This window comes from Centruroides vittatus, unplaced genomic scaffold (genome assembly GCF_030686945.1).
Source record: "Centruroides vittatus isolate TY-2023 unplaced genomic scaffold, ASM3068694v2 contig_1168, whole genome shotgun sequence".
NCBI classification, from domain to species: Eukaryota; Metazoa; Arthropoda; class Arachnida; order Scorpiones; family Buthidae; genus Centruroides; species Centruroides vittatus.
Window position 1 is genome coordinate 1,594,024 of NW_027120749.1, and position 23,140 is coordinate 1,617,163.

Here is a 23,140-nt window from a genome sequence, read left to right on the forward strand (position 1 = left end):
TATTATAATAATAATTTAATGTTTTATATATTTTTACAAGTGAAAAAATAAATTATTGTATAAAAAACATTTTTATAAATAAAAAAAGTACAAAGCTATATTCAATAACTAACTAACTTATAAATTAACAATAGAAATTATAAATATGATCGAGTCAATATTCTACACAGCTTGTTCTTAAAATATATAAAAGTAAAATAAAATTCATAAGAAACTTTATCTTTATGATTATATAAATTACAAAAGCAGAATATATTTTTAAATTTTACATGCAAAAATTATGTGAAATGTGAATTTAAATTAAGAAAAAAAAAAGGCAATACTGCCATGCAATCTGCCAAAGTACCATTGTGCAACTCAAATAAATATTTAAAAAGTTTTACACAGTGTATTGCATTCATGATATATTGTGAAATATGTAATTAATTTTTTAATTTGTATGGATTTAATCATTTCAAATTCTACAATTTACCTCCTTTATTTATGAAGTGGTTGGATACGCATGTTGAAGATCACCACGTGATACGACAGAAAGATAAATAATAAAAATTTAGTTAGTTGGAAAAAGTTAAATATTTATTGGATAACCAGGATTATTATAAGAAAATACTAGAGTTTTATAAGTTAATATACAGAACTAAACTTTTAGTTAAAGATGTGTATTAGATAAATTTTACTAAAAAACTATCTAACAAAAATTTTTTTATATACATAAACATCCCAGTTTAATAAAAATTATGTTTGTTAATTAATATCATAATTAAGTTTAATAAAATTATTCTCGGCAATAATGCCAAGAAAAATTAGTTCAAATATTATTATATAACCCTTAATCACTGATCTATAATTTATTAATATTTCAGTTAATATATTACAAATTAATTAAAATTTTATTATCAAATTACAAGTTGCGTTTAAAAATGAATGAAAATCTTGCAAGTATATTTCTAAGTATGATTAAGGTTTGTCATCTCATTAACTATAGAATATTTAATTTAATAACAATGCACAAATATAAAAATTACACATCTCTAGACAGGTAATACATAGTTAATAAATCTTAACAATATTTGTGAAAAAAAATTTGTAAAAAAAAATTATTCAATTAACCATTATAATTACAAAGGAATTTATTGTTAAAACTAAATTACTATTAAAAGGTAGAACTTATCCTTATATAACTTAGGGAAAGATTTTACATAATTTAAAAATCTGGATGAATAATAATTGAGTTGGGAAACTTTATCATCATGTGGCATTATCGAATATGTTAAATATATATTTTTTTTCTTATTAAGGGTTAAAATTAATGTTCTGATTAAATTTTTAAACACTTTTCTTATAATTTAAATTCAATCATCACAATATAAAAAATTATCAAGAGATTAGTATTTGCAAATGATGTTTTATAAAAAATGTATAATAAAATGAGTCATTTTTTTCATTCTAGTTATAAAAATGATATTTTAAATATTGAAACAGTAAAACTGGAAATAAGTAAGAATATATTGTTTTGTTATGATGAATAAATGTTCAAAAATGAAACAATCAAAAGAATGACTCGCCTACAGATTTAATAGTTTTTACAAACCTTACCTGTCTAGAGTAAATAAACATTTTGATGACAGATAACATTCAGAAATATTGAATATAATTTTTAAAAAATAATTGATATAAAGACAAAATCTTAACCTGAAATTTTTGATGTTAATTGTATTGTTTACTTTAAATTCAATAAAAAGATAATAATTTTAATATAAATTTATATTAAAGTTTGTTGTAAAATGTTACCATTTCAGAGGTTAAGGGTTAAAATTTAATTTTTAATTCACAATGGTTTATATATAAAAATTAATTTATTAATACCATTTTATTAAAAATTGAAAATTTAAATAAAAACTAATTCAATAGTAATAATATAAAATGGCTTACAGCTCCAAATTTGTGAAGCACTAGATATTGTTCTGCAGAAGGATTCATTCCTACATTTGTCAGCTTCCAATTCATAATCTAATATAAAATTTTTTCACTTAATTAAATATGCTTACATAATATCCCAAAATATTTTGTAATTAAATATATCAAAATTCTTGAAAAATTTTCATAAAAAAAATACAAGATCAATTTTCTATTTTTCCAATAAATACAAACAAAAAATGAAAACTTCTAAGATGACTAATTGAATTTAAAAACTGATAAAACAACAGTTCTTTGATTAAAACGTTATTATCGAATTTAATTAAACTTCTTTTTGAAGGTCAAATGCAACTGAAGATGTAGCAACAAATTAATTTTAAAAGGTTCTTAATTGAAAAGTGTTATAAGTAATCAATGCTATAATTATGACATATCAGTATGAAATAAATTAATATCATTTAACACGAATTTTCAAATAATATATACATAATTATATTACATCTCTTAATTTTATGATACAAATCATAATTTTCATAAATAAATGTAATGTTTTTATAGTCAAAATGATATATCTGCACAGTAATATAGTACTTTCTGAATAATCTGGCCATTCACTAGTTATTCAATACTATTTGACTCTCAGGTATTACTAGCATTGCTGTAAAAAACAAGTTTTCCACTAATACAAACTCCAGTTCCACTTCCTACTAAACATATCTTGGGCACAATATTAAAGATTGTTTAGCTCATTATCTTAGTGCGCTCAAAAAGATATGGTATATTATAGTACAATACTGTATAAATATCAATATAAAAGTTAGTTCCCTAAAAATTCCCAAAAAACAAATACTTTACCACCCAATACATTTCCCACAAATTCAATAGGAAAACACCAACTTTGCAACAATAATGAGCAATTATTTATTGTGACATTGCCACAATGCTGGGTTGCAAGTTTTAATCATATTTTCCATTTATTTAATTTAAAATATATGCTCTCTACCTCAAATTAGTAGTGTCTTGCCCCTGTATATCATACTTTTCCTGTTAGAGTCCTGCAGTCATCTATCTAACTCCTTTCAGGGAAAAATTTTTGAACTGAAATAACTTGACTTCTGGTGCAAACCAGGAGTTTGTATATAGTTAATCAAGGTCTCCTGCCCTAAGCCTTCCATATCTGATCCCAGCTTTCATCTATGTAACTCCATTCTTCAAATTAAGGAAGGACAGATGGATGACAATAGGAATTTATATATAGGTCTACAATATTTTCAAAATTGCAGCCCAGTTACCAGTGATGGAAGTGTGTCCAGATGACAATATGACAGAAGACAACTGAAAATTATTTTAAAAGGAACGACTATTAATTTGACAACTCTAAAACACAGAATATATCTACACTGCTGGCCATTAAAATTGCAACACCAGGAAGGAATAAAAATAAAAAAAGATATTTATTGTATGTAAACAGTATGGCATGAAGACAAAGTGATTAAATTTGCAAGCAGTTTGGGGTTTACAGGGGTGTGAAATTAATAGAAACAGTTGCCACCCCTGGCAGCTAAAACGGCTCTTATCCGGTTAGGCATGGAGTTGAACTGGGCTTGAATGACAGAAACGGGCAACTCATTCCATGCTGCTTCAAGTCTATGCCACACTTCATCAACCATATTCACTGGAGAGGGATGGTGGGCCAGTCTCTCAGCAACCCATGACCAGATGTTTTCAATTGGTGAGAGATCTGGAGACCATGCAGGCCAGGGCAACAATCGAATACCCTCTATATCGAGGAAGGTCAGAACACAACGTGCAACATGTGGTCTTGCATTATCTTGTTGGAAGATGGCGTTTCATGGGCCTCGAAGATGGGGCACAACCACTGGACATAAGATGTCAGAAGTGTACCAATCTCCGTTCAAATTACCGTCGATCCGAACTAGAGATGTGCGTGTCGTGTACCCAATGGCTGCCCATATCATCATACCAGGTGCAGGGTCCCTATGACGATATCGAATGCAAGCAGGCAACGAGGGGTCTCCTCGGAGCCTCCAGAAACATATACAGCCATCAGAATGCTGCATGCAGAACCGGGACTGGTCTGAAAAAACGACATTGTGCCACTCCTGTATCCAGCTTTGTTGTTGGGCGCACCAGAGTTGCAGTCTCTCTCTATGCTGCATTGTCAAGGGAAGCCGAAGTAATGGTCGCTGTGCTGACAGTCCATGCTGCTCCAAACGTCGTCACACCTTACACTGGACCTGCTGCAAACAAGCCCATTTCCTGACTAATGGTCCGTGATGTGGTTGTACGGTTTTGCACGGCTGACCTCACAATATGTCTGTCCTCTCGGGCATTAGTCATGGGAGGGCGTTGAGATCCTGCATGCCATTCAGTAAGACCCTCAGCAATCCAACGATTCCATATTCGCATGACAGTGGTTGGATTTCAACCAGTGCGAGTGGCAATATCACAGAACGATAATCCACACTCTCGATAGGCAACAATCCTGCCTCTATCGAATTCCGACACTTGCTGGTAAGTATTTCTTCTTCTTATTCGAGGCATAACATGATATTCTGCTGAAACCCCGACCTTACAAAGCGATTTCCGAATGAGAAAGCCACTGCACAACTTTTCTTTTATGCAGTGTTTCAGATGTCGTTTGTCCCTCCTGTGTCGTCTAAATGCGCTGAAATACTAATCATTCACATATTCCAATCCCTTCTTCCTTTCATATGATTTTGATGTTCGTACGATCATTCCTTCCTGGTGTTGCAATTTTAATGGCCAGCAGTGTATATATGTTTGATTAATACAATGTATTAATTTCCTGTATCATGATTAAATCATTGAATTCACATTACTTTCAATAATCCAGCAATCTTCTTAGTCTGACATTGTTTTAGTCTCATACAATAGATCCAAAAATATTTTTAGTGATACAGAAAGGAAACAATATGCCTTGCAAAATTTTTTTGCTACTTATGGTACCTTGCTTCATTCAGGAAAAGTCCCCAGAAGGGTAGTGAAGCTGCATTCTGTACCCTCTTAAATTCATTTCTGGCTATGTGTATTAGTAGACACTCACAGGCTCACTTTTTAGCTTCAGACAGATATCTGTTTAAGAAGTATCTTAATAGATACTTCTTAAGCAGATATCTGATATTAAAACTTGACATATTACATCTGGCAGATTTTGTAAAAGAACAAGTACTGATAAATTGCTCATTTTATATGATAATTAACATAAATTAGCATTAGAAGTATTAAAGTTAATACAAAATAATGTTTAACTAATGAAAAATTAATTTAGAGAAATCAATACAAAAAGATCTGGTCTGAATGGGAATCAAAACAACAACTGTAGTCAAGCTAGGAAGGCAAAACTGCCAATTATAGTTGTGAATTTCGCAAATGTAGTACACAAAGAAACTGGAATAATTTTTTACAACAGGATCTTTTATTCGCGTATATAGATACAGGAAGGATTGTGGGATGCCAGCTATAATATCTCTATCCCCGACACAGGTATATATTAGTACGGAACCCGACAAAAAAATTAATAACATAAGCTTCAGGTCTCGTGACGACTATTCCGATACATAAATAACTATCTTACAAAGGGTGATTACAAATATATATAGACCTTACTTCTAAACTTATAATTAATTATAACTAATGCAGAATGATAGAAGAATCTTAGGACAATAAAATAACAGATAGGAGAAGAAAAAAAGGAAATGGGTACCCAACTATTTCGGCACTAATACGATGAGGTGCATATAACGGTACATATAACGGCGTATATGACGGATCTCTTCTTAATGACGAAAAAACAGTCAATATATTCACTAAACATAAAGTCCTCTTTGTCTTCACCCACATGGTCTCAAAGACGCATACGGGAGCTCTCCTTTTCTCGTCTTTCCTCCTTCAGCTCTTGCTCAAAAATGACTCCTTCGTCTTAGTTCTACCCCTGAGGGCTGCGTACAGTCCTATTGTCCATAATGGGGTCGCCTATTGTTAAGCCGTTAAGCACCGGTCGGGGAAGGGTTCCAGGAAGTAAAGATAATAGTAATAGGAAAGAGAAGGAAAAATATATTCTAAGATAAAATAAAATATAACTATCATTACACAAATGGCATCTAGCCACATAGTATCCAGGCTTTCCAAGTAGAATGCTTGCCAGTTTTCACAAACACACAATTCATTTCATTTATTCTGCTTCTGTTATTCTTTCCTTCAGAATTTTCTGATTTGTATAATGGAAGGGAGTTATTAGGAAAGGGTCACTGTCAAGTTATCAATGCCAGTATCAATTTATCAATGTTTGGTGTGAAGAGTCAAAAGTACTATGTAAAAATTGTACTTTAAACTTATCAAATGAATTTTTGAAAGATAAAAAGAAGTTCTATGGAAACATGGCAGTGAAGAAAAGTATAGGTTTTTTAAAATGATATTCATGGGAGTCATGTTATTCATTGTACTGTCTGATTAAGAGATTTTGGAGTATAGGAAGGACAGGAGTTTTGATCATTATCTGCAGAAGCAATGTTTGATAGCATAATAATAAGTTTTCTCAAGTATATTTAATTTACTAAATCCAGGCTTCTAATAAAAGTTGTTTGAATTCATAAAGTAATGGAAAAGCAAAATCTAATATCTTATATCAAAATATTCTAAAGAATAATTATAGAAAAGTGATTTTACTGAAAAGAAGTTTTGTATATTTGTAAGAAATATTATGAAAAACTAATCTTAAAACTAATTATTTTGCTTCTTATGTAAAACATGGATTTTACATAGCTATTATATAAGATTAAATAAATAACTTTGGAATTTCCATTTTTTTGTGAATTTAATACAAAATACTTATCCAATGCTATTAAACACAATTTTATAAGATGTGATATAATAAGAAATAAGTTAATTACTTATTGTGACAATTTTGGACTGCAATTTTTAAAAAATCATCCAGTACAGACCAGAGTTCATATATAGTTAATTGGAACTCCTTTACTGTACTGTACCTAAACCTTTAATATCTGGTCTTAATTTTCATCTATTTCACTCTATTCTTAAGAACAGATGACAGTGGGAATATATATAGCAGTGGTGTGTGCTGGCCCTGGATAGAATCATTGGAAGCATTACATATTTTGGTGTGTCACATCTATGAGCTAAACTGTATGAGGTTGGTGCTCTGTAAAGTGTATGCGCAAATGCATATAATCTGGCTGCTTTACTCGATTCAGATATTTTCACCGTGGAAGTTATCCTGCATTCGACAATACAGCACTTCTATTGGGAATATGTATATACGAATTTATATTCAAATATACAATAGAAATCTTAACATTTTTTTCACACATAGTATAGAAATTTGTAATAAGATACATAATGTGGTTATGATAAAATATTAATTTTAATTAATTCAAAGTACGTTAAAATATGAAAATAATCACACAATATTTATTTATATTTTAGAAAATACAAGGGAAGCTGCACTTCTACAGCTTCCATGGACAGCATACCACTGATCTGCAATTTGAAAACTGCAGCCCAAATATCTGTTTTATGAAATTATAAATAAAATATATTATTATTAATTCAAAATAATATATAACTATATATTTTATATCATTAAATTCTTCCAAAATCAAAACAAAATGCATACAAAGGTATAATCCAGCAATTACCTTATTCTGACATTGTTCTACAATAGCAGGTTCAGAAATATTACAATGAATTGGATAGATAATATGATGATAAGACTATGATAAATAAGACTATGTAGGATTAACAAACTGACTACCAATCTTGGCAGATTTAGTAGTCAGTTTGTTAATCCTATATGTAGTTAATTTAATGGTACATGAGTTCTCATAAAACATGATCCTGCCTTTAGCATCAAAAATGGTCATATTCATAGCAAATAGGAGTGGGTAAATCGATAAATTATGGATTCATGATGGGGGACATCTGTAATAAGAATGAGATAAGCTATGATGCCAGAGAACTATTATTTTTCATGCCCAACTATGGTTTCTTTTAAAGTGCAGAACACATAATGTCGTTCCTAAGTGCATTTCACTTAAATATAGGGCATTTCCTCCATGTCTATGAGGGATTCTTCCAAATGTGGAAAAAACGCTTCTTGCGAAACTAATTAGAAACAAACGAAAGTGCCTTGCAGAAAACAAGCTTAGCCTCTATGCAGTACATCTGCAATTTAGCAACAGCTGCGAACCATCTACACTTTACGATCAATTGGGCAAGATACAGAGTATAGCGACCAGAGCCACAAAAATTCTACAAAAGAAATTAGACAGCAAGTTCCAGTGGTTACTACATTCCGTGCGCAAGCAACACAGAGTGGTGTTGAACATACCATATTACAATTATACAGATCAAATAGTGCCGTTCGCGGTACACGATGTTCCACAATGTGGACCCAAATACATCCCTCCTCCTAACACCAATCTATGTACAGTTATTTTCAAAATATGTAAAGCAAATTTTTTCATCCATCTGATAGTGTTTCTTAGTGCTTAGTAATAAAATCATTTTAGCTGATCAATTGATGTCAAATATTTTATTATAATCATTTCTAATTATATTTTGGTTTTACCTGATTTGATGAAGTTACCTGTTGGTCTTGTTTGAAGAATTTTTTGTTGTTTCATATACTATGACTTAACTTGCATAAGTTTTTTGGCAAAAAAACTTTTATTATTAATTTGGTTGAACAATAAATGCTGTAAACTGAGTATTGCATACAATAACATGTCAAACTGAGAATGGCATTGAGGAACATTTCACCCAATGACACTGGCAATCAATGTGTTAAAAATTATACTTTTGTTAAGTAATTTAGAATTTGAGGTTTTACTTTTTCTATTACTTTATAACACATTTAGCACATTTATTGTTGTGATATATAAGAAAAAATACTAAAAATAACAAAAATTTATATTTTGAAAGTTTTATATTAAATTTGTGATGAAAAGATGTACCAAATATATAATAAAGTTTTCTACATTTAACTTAATAAATTAGTTTTTTTCCGATGAAAAAATTGTTCCTCATTAACTGTTTAATGTAGAAATTAAATAATTTCTTTTAATAATTGTAATGCAATAAAGCTGATTAAAGATTCAAAAACAACCATATGTTGAATACTATATTAAGTGCAATGAAAAAGAATATGTTAAATTAATGAAAGTAAATCATATCATATGTGAATAGAAGAATAGTTCATTATTTAATTAAGCAATGTTTCAATGACACAAATGTGAATATAATTTAATTCAAATCTTCCTAAACAGGATTTTGATAATACTCTGATAATAAACAGAAATTTATGTTTAATATTTTCAAGACTTGCCAAGGAGCATAATAATATTAACAAGAATGAAAATAGCATTAATAGTCATATGTATTTTTAAATTCTTAACAATAAAACAAAAGTTCCAAAAATGATAATGTAATCATAAAAATATAGTTAATAGAATATAATACTTTATATTTAAAGTTAGTTTTCTTGAAATGGCAAAGTAGTTGAAAATAACATGTTACTCAAAATTTACTAAATATATTTCATAACAAATTTAAAATGTTTAAATTTATACCTTATCTTTGAAATATTCCATTATACCAACACCAGTTGCAACACAATGAATAAGAACTAAGCCAAGAACTCTTGAAGGATGAGCTATCTGGAAAATTTCATATAAACAATATTAAAAGGTTTATCTTTAAAAATTTAAATAACAATAACAAATAATATAACATACAGCAAACCTGACAAGAACATTAGCACCAGCTCCTTCACCAAATCCAACAACTAATTTTATTCTGATAAAATAAGATAGTGAAATTTATTTTAATGGAAACAGTTTAAATAAATAAAAAAATGCATTTTAAAAATTTATTAATATTGTCACAGGACAGAATATAGTTTATTAAAGTCTCAAATTAACAAAGGTTAACTAATTAATGTCAAAACAAAAGGAATAAAAGTTTGTTAATTCACATTCAGAGAATGTCCAATGCACTCGAACATCCAAAATCAAATTCTTCCTTAAGTGCATCAGACTTTTGAACAGAATCAACAATTTTTTGAAAATTGATGGGAGTCATCCAATTAGGTTGATCCATGCCTTAAAAATCTGTGGCAATATAACTTACTGTAAAACACAAAGTGCACTTACTTCAAATAATCTAAAACTGACACCAAATCTTCTCCCAAAATTTGAATGGTAGGAAATGGCACACTGTTATAAAAATTAATAATAAATAAATAAACAGAACATTGACATTTTTATGCTACTACTAAATACTTCAATAACTCATCAGAAAGTAAGATTTTCATATAAATATAATAATAAACTCAATACTATCAATACAATTGAATGCTAAACATGCCGTTTAAGGCTGTTTAGACATTTTATTTTTAAATATTTGGATTCAGTTTGATTTGCATATTCAAAAATAAGTTGAATGCACTTAAAAGCAACATTTTGTTTCAAGAGAAGAGTAATTATTTTGGGGTTTTCTTTCATTCTTATCAGCCAACAAAGTATTTAGTTGGATTCATCAAATTAAGTGATATTTGACATTACTGTGACTTTTTCCGTAACATTCAAACAAAAGTAATCAACACATATATCATCCCAGTATTCACATACTCATCTGGGGTTAAACCTACATAATTCTGACATAGATCTAATATAGTATATGAGACATACAAACACCATCAAGCAGTCTTTGACTTGGAAGGACTTAGTTATCTCAGCCAGGATAATGTTGACAGAACTGCATCAAACAGCTGGCTGATTCACAGATCTCTTTGGGGACAGGTATGGCAATCAAGAACCCTTCAAAGACCAGGTCATAAATACAAGAAACTACATGAAGCACATTTTAAAAGATCACTAATAGGAAATCCCTTACCCACACACAAAACTGTAAAACATATTGGTTTCAAGCTTTTAACACAAACTCATTAGTTACATCAACTTAAAGAGCAATATAACACATCAAAACACAAACTATAGGCCTACTCAGCAACCATACTAAGTACATGTCAGACAATCAGAAAATAACACACAAATTATTATGGCTGAATCATAACCACAGACAAAAATCCATCACAGCATAATCATTGACAAAGAAAATAAAATCACAGTCAACATGGACACAGTTGTTCCAGACACCCACAACATACAAAATACATACATTGAAAAAATAGCAAATACTCAGAATTCATTCATGAAATAAAGTGTTTGTGTAGAATGGATAAGTTACTTATTGTGCCAGTAATTCTTTCTTGCACAGATGTCATAATTAGGCTTGCCATGTGTCCTACTTTCAGTAGGACAGTCTTGTAATACAACAGATATCCTATGTCCTACATGAAAGCTTAATTGTCCTACTTTACATTTGTAAACAAAAAAAACTTTATGTTCAAAAATTAAGTCATTTTAAAAATTAAAAAAAAAATACAAGAACGTTCAATTAATTTCTGGATGCACATATAGGATCTTGTTGACACAATAAAAACCTTTGTTGACAGCAATAATTTCCACCAATAATGAAAAGTTTCATTTTGCTACAAACTTCCATTTTTACCCATGAAGCACTACAGTCACCATTGGATTTTCTTGAACTTATTAAAGCAGAATTACTTATAAGTGTCACTTTTAAAAGCATTCCATACAATTTTTTGAAAATGTACAGAATGATATAGAACTATTGAAATATGCAAAGAAGGATAAAAAATATAAGTTCAGACATAATAAATAAATAATATATATATCTATATATGGTGTTATATTCAATTACTGATAATAATTATCTAAATTATGTAGTATAATATTAAATTGTTAATTGTAACCTAAATTTATCTGAAATAAGCCATAATTTTATTATTAATATAATTTTCTTTTATCAATCCTCCTTTTTATCAGTTATCATTTTGTTCTAAATTGAGCATCTGATCATGCAGCGACCCTAGTCATAATACATACACTACACAAGGTCAGAAACAGTAGGCTTCACAACAGCACATGCATCACATTACAGAAAGCAATCATACTAAACTCATATCATCATTTTTAAACACAGATACATGCATAAACAGTATATAAATGAAGTAATTGCTTTTTCTAATCTTAGTCCAGCATACCAGTAAGCACTGATATTAAACCAAATAGGATATATTCCATCAAGAGGCCATCCATTAATTATTTTTACAACTTTTGATTTTCCTTCCCCATTGTGTACAATGATGTACTTTTGGCAAACCTCCTCCCCTTTAATTACATGTATAAAAATTTCTTGAATGTTAGGGGTCTACAAAGTATTGTTCATGGATCCCAGACATTCAAGAAATGACTTCTTAAAGTTTTATAAATATTTTCTAACTGATAATTTATTCAAGAAACAAGTAAGTAGGCTTATAAGGACAAATTTATATGCTCCTAATAGTAATACCACAAAAAAATCTGCATAGAGAATACCTGGATCCTTTCCTCCCTATCATGTACTGTACAATGATGGACTTTTCGTAATCCTCTCCCTTCCTTAAATTGTACAGTACACATAATTAATGGATGGTCCACCAACACCACAATAATAATAAAAATGAACATCTTCAATTAATTAGTTATAATCATAAACATATTAGTAAGAAAATATATTTTACCATCCTAGTTAATAGTATAATAATATTTTTTGTTCTAGAGCTTAGATATCTTGCTTATCTGAATAATTCAAATTTAAAAGCTGTACAATATGTTAACAGGATCTGTCAGTAGTAGGACATTTTTAGTACTGTGATATTAAAAATATTAGTTTCATTGTAAAAGCAAAGTTTTCCTTACATGATTTAGATATCAACTTAGTCATTGGATGATTTTCCATCTTGTAGTTAATATATACTCCACAAAATTTTTGAAAATTTCAATCTTTTATTCACTTACTTATAGGTTATATAAGTGAAAAGGCAATCTTTTTGTATTTTCCATTCACACATATCAAGAAAACACTATTTTATGTTAGATGTAGGCAATACCATAATGCCAGTGAGGTAACATAATACTTCATATCAAACTGAATATTTCTTGCTTAAACTATAAATATGAATATTCTTTGAATAATTTTTACTGTCTGATCACAACAAGCAATTATTTATTGTGACATTGTCACAATGTCAGACTGCAATTTTAATCATATTTTAATTAATTTAATTTAAAATATATGCTCTCTATCTCAAATTAGTAGTGTCTTGCCCCTGTACATCATACTTTTCCTGTTACAATAGAGTCCTGCAGTCATCTATCTAACTCCTTCCAGGGGAAAATTTTTGAATTGAAACATGACATTCATTTGCATTGGAAGTTTGTATATAGTTAATTGGGGCTGCCTATCCCTAAGGTTTCCATATCTGGTCTCTGCTTTTATCTACGTAACTCCATTCTTGAGATTAAGGAAAGACAGAGAGATGAATGATAGTGGGAATTTATAGGTATAGAATTTTTCCAAATTGCAGCCTAATTAATGAAATACAAATTCCAAATATACTAGCTGAAATTTTAATTTATTAGTCTTTATAATTTTAAGTTTTTTTTAATAATCTATAAACAAATAAGTTTATCTATTGCATAATTCCAAAGGAAAAAAACTACATTAAAAATTTCTTGTTGTTTTTAAAAGTTTAATTAAATAAAACTTTAAAGAATATTAATAATAACAAAGAACAATGAACATAGAATAATATTTGAAAGCTTTTAATTTTTATTTAAAATGCTCTAGTTGTTTATTAAATTCAAACTTTTTGTATTCAGATCTGAAGATGGAGCAGAACTGCCCTAAAAAACATTTAATCCAATAATAAATTTTGACTTCTATAAATATAAGCAAATCTTTTGATTCTTAATTTGATATTTTTTAGATTCATAAGATTCATCACCACAAGAAAATCAAAATACAATTTGGAAAATTTATTTGATTTAATCTTTATTCAGATTCTACAGATTCTGTATTATTGATGTCAGATTTGTTTACAAAAATATTTCATGTGAATGATGTTTGCGTGATCTATCACAATCAGTATAATGCAGGAAAGAAAATTAAAATATAATAAATACAGTACAATACAGTACAATAGTATACTAAATTGTGTTGATAAAAGTACAAATAACTGATACTGCATCAACTTAAAAAAATTGAAATTATTCTGTTAAAATTAACATTTTAAAAAGATAAAAAATTATTATTATTTTGACTTTCGTGTAACAAGATGTCTGTATTATTTAATCTACAAGTGAAAATATTATAATACAAACAGTATGCAAAATAAAATTTGTTTTGTTCAAGCATTTCTAAAATTGTAAACTAAAAATCTTTTGCTCACAGATCTATCAGAAGATACATCTTTAGGTTCAAATGTGTACATTAAAATTTTGGCAACTTTATATTTTAGTTATTTATACTGTGTATATATATATATATATATCCAGCAGCAGATTTATCTAGATAGATCTACTGCTGGATCATTTAGTGTCTCTTTTGCAAACTGTTTGCTTGCACTTATGCTGTTAAAAATTTCCATGTAAAACTAACAGATCTATTGCACCAATAAATATTTTTCAATGTATCCATTCCCATGTGACAATTATTGGCTCAATAGATTTGTTATATATACAAATACATGGCAATATAAATCAAAATTTTTATTGCTCTATATTTCTGTTAAATATCAAGATCATAGTATAGATAATTTTATACTTTTATTATTACAATTTAAATCATTTTGTTGAAATTTTCAATTTTATAATATTAATTAATGACATGTATTTTAATCTATTTACAAATTTTAACTCAGTACTGTATATATTGTATATAACAAATTTGTAGGGAGAGGAAAAAACCTGTACTAACTTATAGCAAGCTTAGGCCTAAGGAAATATAAATATAATAATATATAAAAATTCATTCATACAGTAACAGCACACAGAAACCAAAAAAAGTGTCCCTATCCACCCCATTTTATGGTATCTGTATCAATTATCTTTAAAATTTACATATTAAAACAATATTTAATATATAAATTCTCTTTATTGAAGATTTCTACATTAAGTCAATCAATACATTTATAACATACTAAAGTAAAATAAATGTTAAATATATTAATATAATTATATATGTTAAAAAAATGTTCATAACTTACTCATTTGGAAAATCTCCAGCATTATCTTCTTGGCCAGGAATATCAACATGAACAAAAACTGATCGCTGTTTTATTTCAAGCATACATGGATGATCCACAAAATCTTTGAATGATGAATCTATGCAAGTATTAAAACAAATTAGTCTTTTTCAAAACAATACAACAGTAACAATGAAGAAAATATTTACGATTGCTTCCAATATCATGAACTGTGAGGAAAACAGCCTTTTTTTCAAGATTTTCCAGATCTCCCTAAAATATAAAAATTTTTAACATTAAAAACAGCATTACTCAAATATCCCTCCTTAATATCCACAGGACAGAAAAATTAATTAAAAGACAAGTATTCAAATATTTATAGTTTTAATAATCACTTCTAATTAAGAATCACTTCTAATTAAGAATGTAATCATTTTAAAAAATTTAATTAAAAAAACAGCAGCAATCTAACAAATCTTATATCTATTTCATAATTTACATATGAATATTCAATTCCTTGAAAACTTAATATATTGAAAAGCTCTTAATAGTTACAATAGTTATTTTTGATTCAATTAAAATAGCAGCAGAATCATCAGTTATGAATAATAAAATTCAGATTTCTTATGAATACCTAAAAGATTTATTTTTTCTATTTTTTTATACTCAATATTTAAAAAAAAATATTACATAGGTTCAAGTTCATCATTTCCTTCTGGATCAGATTTATATGACAGTTTTACAAATTTATCTATTCTTTATTCTCTATTCTATACAAATATTCTTTATTATGTAACATAACTAAATTTTCTTAATGATTGTCATTCCTATAAAAGACTATGAAAAATTTATACAAACAGTATTTCCTACATGTTAACTTTTTTTTTTACTTTTTAAAAATCATTGTTATAGATTAATGTTATTACAATATTTGGTTGGATGCTTTCTTAGAAAAGAGTTTCTTCAATTAATTTATTTGGCATAGCTAATTACAATTTCATTAACTTACATTTTAAAAAGTTATTTTTCTATTTCGTATAATAATTATGTTTAAAGGCTCTTTTTGATCTTTTAGTTACAAAAGAAGATCAAATAGCGTTAAGTACAGTAATTTAGCACTATTTAATCCATATATTAAAAAATTTAATCTCTCCTTTTTTTTCTAACTTTTCATTATAATTTTAATTAAATTTTATATTTATTTAAATCTACCTTCATCAATCTACCTTTATTGAAATATCATGTAAGCTCAGTTTAAGTAAAATCTGATATGACAACATATTTTGTTTTCATCTGGAGTGCTATCAAAAAACATTCTTCTAATGTTAAAATCAAGATAGCAGTCAATAAGATGAATATTTAATAAACAGTTCGAGTAGTTTTGTTATTACAAAATACCTTCTTGATACCTTCAAATTACAAAACTTTATACAGATAAAAAAAATTAAAGTATTTGTATTAAGGTAATCAAAAACGACAGCCGGATGGCTAAGCGGTTAAGGTGGCAGCCTAACTACCGCTCTTGGGGGACCAGAGATCAAATTCGAATAGGTCAAAAAATCTTCAAGAATTTTACGGGGGTGATCTGTCCAGATATACAGGCCATGTCCCTCTCTACCTGGCCACCCTATTGTGGGCCTGCCCAAACCCATAATGGGCTTGCTAAAAGAGACCCCCTTAGTACCCACAGGGCGGAAAGAGTTAAAAAGGAAAAAGGTAATCTTATTTTGAATTTTATAGATTTAAATTAATCTATAAAATTCAAAATAATTAGCCAAAGACTATTTGCAAATATTTGCAATTACTGTAGATATTTTTAAATTTAAAAAATATTTTTGAGCACATTAAAAGCATATATATAATATAAATTTTTGTATTTAATTTTCAAGACTTCCCATTTTTGCTTTCCCAGCTTTTATAGAATATAACAAAGGGGAAATATGGTCAAATTTTGACCCCTCTCGGTTTTTTGCATTTCTCTGCGTTACTCAATAAGCTTAGAAAAAGGACGTTACAAAACTGTCTTCGTTTGTGAGTTAGTATTTTGCATTATATATCAGGATTAGAGGAACCAAAAGATTTTCAAACTTGGTAGTGTAATTTCTATTTATGGGACATTGATGCTATTAAATTTTGATGGTTAGCCTAAAGGTAGAGAAAAAGAGAAAACGTGTCATATCTCGAGTGAGGTCAATGAAAGTTTTACTCGTTACAAAAAAAAAATTGTAAATGCCAGTTTTTTATATATAATTTCATATTTACCTTCAAAATTAAGCCTTTTGGCTGTATTAATAATTAATGTAAACATTTTAAAATAAAATCTCAACAGATGGCACCACACAAAATTTTAACTTTGTGCTAAAATGCCTTAGTGTTTTTTTACACAAATATATTGTGTGATATATATATATATATATATATATATATATATATATTTTAATAAAGAAATTTCTCATAATTCAACGAAATTATTCCTCTTAAGTTTTCGTTATTAAAACTTCGATTTAAGGGACAAAATGTCCAGTGCATATGTCATATGTGAAAATTATCACACTTAATTTTAAAATGCGTATATGTAACGAGAAATTATTTATTGTGATATAGTCACAATGCCCGGCTGCAATTTTTAATCATATTTTTAATTTATTTCATTTAAAATGTATGCTCTCCACCTCAAGTTAGTATTGTCTTGCCCCTGTACATCGTACTTTTCCGTTAGCAACAGAGCGGTGCCAGTCATCTAACTCCGAAAGGGGAGAAATTTTTGAATTAAATACTTCCGATTCACACAGGAAGTCACGTTATTTAATTCATATGACTTCTGATTCGTACCGGAATATGGTTATTTGGGGATTCCTGCCCCTAATCATTCCATATCTTGTCTTGATCTAACACCGTTCTCGAGATTAAGGAAAGACAGATGGATGACAGTGGGAATTTATAGGTCTACAAGTTTTTCAAGTTGCAGCCCAATTAGATTAACTGGTAATTTTTTTCAAATCCAAAAGTCATCGCTCTTAACTGGGATTTTTTTGTGTTTTTTTTATTGTCAAATTTAAATTTTGTTTTCATTTTAAAAACATTAATTGTATTTAACTAAACAAATAAATAAAGTGTATTTTAAAGAGGACATTAAACAGCCCACCAACACAAAGTGTATTTTCTAAAAAACATTTATTTCGATTCAGATCGTATACTTGTTTATTACTTAATAGTCTCACAACTACGGTGATTACACAAACGTTAAAGATTTAATAACTTACTGAAAATTTAAATATTGATAATGCTATCTTGGTGTTTCTGTAAAAAATTTTCCACTATAATCCTGTAACTTTCAATATAGATCTTTTAGTCAATCAATAGCATTCATTTGAAAATACTTTTGTTTTTGAAATTTGACCTTATTTATGAGTTTTGTTTAGTCATTTGAACCAATATGATATAATGTGTTATATAAAATTGGAGTTTTTAAGTTTGATTAATATACAAAATGTTAGGAAATCTTGAAAAAGTTTATTTCGATAATGCATATTAATATTTTTATGTATTGCGTTCATAAACAGTTAATTTTATATATATATATACTGTATAACGATAAAACTCTTGTCACCAAAATTATATTTTAAATTTGATAAAAAACATACTTGAAATTTTTAAAAACAGAAATATACTAACTTTTATGTATATTATTACATATTTATAAATGAAACTTAATAATAAGTATATTAAACAAATTAGAATTATTGTTTGCCTATTAAAAAAAGTGTACACTAACAAATACCAAAGAACAACAATTCATTGAAATTCATCTCTTGTGATTTCAATTTTTTGAAGTTTTTTATTATCATTTATCATCATAAATGAAATACAGGATATTTCATACATTTATATAACGAATTACAATGAAGAAATAAAATACTGACTGATAATTCTTCAAAGTATATATTAAAAAATATATATATTATTTTATATCAATAATATAACTATTTGTATTAACGAAATAAAAATATCGTAGTTTTTAAAAGATTAGTAATAAACTTAGTAATGCTTCTGTTTAGTTAATAAACTAGTTAAATGTTTTTCTTTTTTTATTATTATTATTATTCATTTTGATTATGGATTATTTTCATAAACCTTATTAATAGACATTTCTTGTTAAATATTTAATAAGTTATTGAATTGAATTCTGCGGAATTCCTATTTTTAAAACAAATTTAAAACGAAACGATAGATTGAAGAATTACATAATTATCTATTTCACGATATTTTTCCAAAAGCTCACAGATTTAAAAAAATGCGCTTTTGATATTGCTGAAAAGTAATTGTTAAACTCAATATTTAAAAACCCATTATATTACAAATACACAAATTCGTGTTTAATTTAGAATGAAATTTATAAATGAATCTTCCTTTTTTATGTCTGCATACTATGAATAGCACATGAAATGTAAGGAAAACATTTTCTTTCTGCAAAAATAGGTTTAAAGTAGTCTAATGAACAGCTGATAAATCAATATAACACTGACTATTTTCTAGAGTTTTGCTACTACGATCTATCGATCGACAAATTCCGGAAGATTGTCGCCAATGACGTCATCAACATGGAGAATGACGCGTCCTAACGATTGTGACGGTGCCTGTTTGGCGTCAGTCAAAATGTTAAAGGGCAAAACAGAATTTCGAATCTATAAGTAGATTATTTAAATACTACTGGTGTGTGTAGATTATATCATTCTATTTTTTGCGTTATTCTGAATAAAAATGCAAATGTAACTTGAAATTATAGCCTAATTCTTCACATAGAATTAGGCTATAATTTTTTAAAATCATTTAATAGTACAAATAAGTAAACGAAAACATTTGCAATTAATATATATATATATATATACACTATATACTATATATATAAACTGTGTTTTATCTTCACCGATCTTCTGTTATGCAAAACAAGAATATGAAATTTGCTTCCTATATAAAAAGACTTCTTATCCTTGTAATCTTTGATAGATTTGGATGTTTCGTAATTAATATAACAAACCAACCTTGACATAGTTTATTCACCTTTTAAAATATAATTACTTACAAAAATAATTCAACAACAACATTATAATTAATTCAGTAAAACTGTGCAATATGATTTAAATATTATATAAATATATAACATCTAAATACTCTCATTCAAATTAAGCTTTGATCTAATGAGTTTAGTTTTGCTTGTTTATAAATATAATTTTATTAATAACATAAAATATAATGTTTTCCCTATGTTTGTAAAATTTTGGTCTGTTAAAACAAAAATATATTTACTATTAGTAGATATTTTATAACAGATTAATTGTTAGTTTACTGCCTTTAATTTTTAGTATTAAACGTAAATTTAAAAAGTCCTTAAGTTATATTTACTAACATAAATACGAAAACTATAAATACAGGAATTTATTATATCTAAACGTTTTAAATACATATACTGTACATATATAACGTGACTGTTGGTGTATCTTATCTATATTATTTCTCTACATAATATTTAATAATTCTTATCAAATATCATATATCATTAAAATGATTTAAACATTATTTCTTCGCGTGTTATATGTTATATAAATTATTTTAAATTTTATTACTTGTAATAAATATGACTCGTGATTTAATTGTTCATAATCAAATAAAAATGTTATTCGTTTCATCTTGATAATATAAACTCAGATCTCTAATAAATTTAAATATGAATTATAAAAAGAAAGTCAAATATTTACATTAAAAACTTAAGAATATTTAACGAATCCCTAAATACAAATCGACTATTAAAATTTATATAGCAAATTTATAATATTAATTTATTGTATTTATATTTGATTTTATAAAGTAGATAGTTAACTAGTTTATAAAATAAGCTAAAAATTGTAGTGACTTATCACTTACGATCGTGATTATCAAAAACAATACGGAAAAGCAAAACATATAAAACTATTAGATCTTTTCATTAACAGAATATAAACCCAATGGATACTCCAAGACATTGATTTCATTGATTTATTTTATTTTATTTTATTTATTTATTTTTTTTTTGCTTTAGCATTCACAAGTCGAATGTTTTATTCTGACATATGTCGATAATTTTTCTATTATTTATCATTGTGAGTAATGATAATATTTTTAATAATATTTGGGTTATTTTTATGTAAAAAAAATAAAAGAAATTCAATTGTCGTCGGATATGATATATGGAATTTTCTCGCTACAAACGAAAAACGCAATATAATTTTTAAAAAATTTTTTGCTGTGCTTTATTCAATATTACTTTAAAAACGAGGTTGTAACACTTAGCAATTTAAAGAAATAGATTTATATAAACTTTTCGTAAAAAATATTTTTCTATTTTACAAAGAATTTGAGACAAAATTTTTGACTGGATGGTTAAAAAATCCAGTTTAGTAATTATTAATATTTTAACAATTTCATCGAATTTTCGCCGAAATGCTGTATTAAATTTGTATATCTGTCATTATTTTAAATTTAGACCAAATTATAAATATCGAAAATATGAATAATATAACAGTTATTTGTGAGTTTTGCATTCCTCACCACTCCATAACTTTGCAATAGAAAAATATGTACAAAAGGTCAAAATGCGTTTATCTAAAGTATACACACAATTTTTTAAATCCATTTAATTTGAATTTCCAATACTTCACTATTTTTATATTATAAAATTATAATATAAAATTTATCCGAATTGTGAGAAGTTTATACAGGACAGTGCACGAAAAAGTAGCCCCGGTATGTTTCTTATCGGAAACACAGGAATAATACTGTAATAAACTCAGAAACCTGGTATCACTGTCATAGATGATATTGAAGGTGTTCACCTGTCGCACATATAGGTATACAGTTGCTTATGTCGAATCATATTTAAGAACATCCGGCGTAACACATTGACATCAATGATGTCTAATGTTGCTTCAATCCCTATATTTTAAGTGGATTTGCACTTTTCGCACTTGTAGATTTGCCAATTTTCGTTCAACGTGCCATCCCATTCAACTTATAATTGTTGAAAGATTTGTTTTCAAATATCGCAGGATTTGCTTGAAAAGTTTTCGCAAATTGGAAGAAAATATTAAAATGAAATATCCGTTTCAACTTGTTTGAAATTAACTTATTTAACAGGCTTTATATTTTTGGCATAAACATTAAGTCAGCAACATTAATTCTGTCTGAAAATATGAATAATTTATATTAAGCGATTGATTTTTTTTCATTGCGTTCAATGTATTTTGTTTTTTTACATAAGAAACGTAGTAAAAATGCTTTGTTGTAAAGTATTATTCTAGTTTTATTCAATAATATATACAGTATGTATTAATACTTATAAAAGTATTATGATTATATATATTGCACTGTCACAAGTTTTGTAACCCTGAAACCTAATAGAACATATCTTCCTTGAGGTATTCAATGCCTCTACCGTGGGATAGAAGAAAAACGTGGTTTATCTATGTGTAAAGCTCTGCCATATGCAGTATAAACTGTGAAACCAGATATTATTTTGACTCCAATTTTCCAAAAGATGAATTCATCGAGGTGAATTAATGCAGGATCTTCAGTTATCTAATCTAAATTGTGTAAATTTTTATTTATGGTATTTTATGAAATTAATAGTATATTCTATTCCAGTGAAAAATGTTATCGAACTTGGAAATTGCACCAGAATTCAGTCAATAATATTCAAGCACTTGAAGTATTTAATAATGAGACGCTTCAACGATGAACAGAGTCAGTTTGAACATCTGCTCAGAAGCACGTTTTACCATTGTTCCAACGTTAATTTTGACAGTTTATTCTTTCTTATTTTAAAATTATTCCGTCCTGTGGGCAACAAAACGGTCTTTTTTCAAGCCCATCGTGGGCAGAGGCGGGACTCGACATATCCAGGAAAGACTAACCCTAAAAAATTCCAGGGATTTTTCGATCACTCGAATTCGATCCCAGATCCTCTAGAGCAGCAGG

At 27.6% G+C, this 23,140-nt stretch overlaps 1 protein-coding gene and 1 long non-coding RNA gene across 3 annotated transcripts in view; both read right to left on the reverse strand.

The window, feature by feature from the left end:
• The window catches only part of LOC136981793 (uncharacterized protein ZK1073.1-like), a 96,282-nt gene that overhangs the window by 3,090 nt on the left and 70,052 nt on the right, over positions 1-23,140 (reverse strand). For both annotated transcript variants that reach the window (XM_067278170.1, XM_067278177.1), the window contains exons 3-8: positions 15,340-15,403; positions 15,152-15,269; positions 10,131-10,193; positions 9,714-9,774; positions 9,549-9,635; positions 1,933-2,010 (exon numbers count right to left, since the gene is read on the reverse strand). In XM_067278170.1, coding sequence (XP_067134271.1) covers positions 1,933-2,010; positions 9,549-9,635; positions 9,714-9,774; positions 10,131-10,193; positions 15,152-15,269; positions 15,340-15,403 — 471 coding nt within the window. The remainder of the gene's footprint in view (positions 1-1,932; positions 2,011-9,548; positions 9,636-9,713; positions 9,775-10,130; positions 10,194-15,151; positions 15,270-15,339; positions 15,404-23,140) is intronic.
• On the reverse strand, positions 3,745-4,714 carry LOC136981890 (uncharacterized). Its single transcript, XR_010881801.1, has 2 exons — positions 4,176-4,714; positions 3,745-4,142 (listed from the first exon to the last, which is right to left on the reverse strand). It is a non-coding gene; the product is annotated as an uncharacterized lncRNA (long non-coding RNA).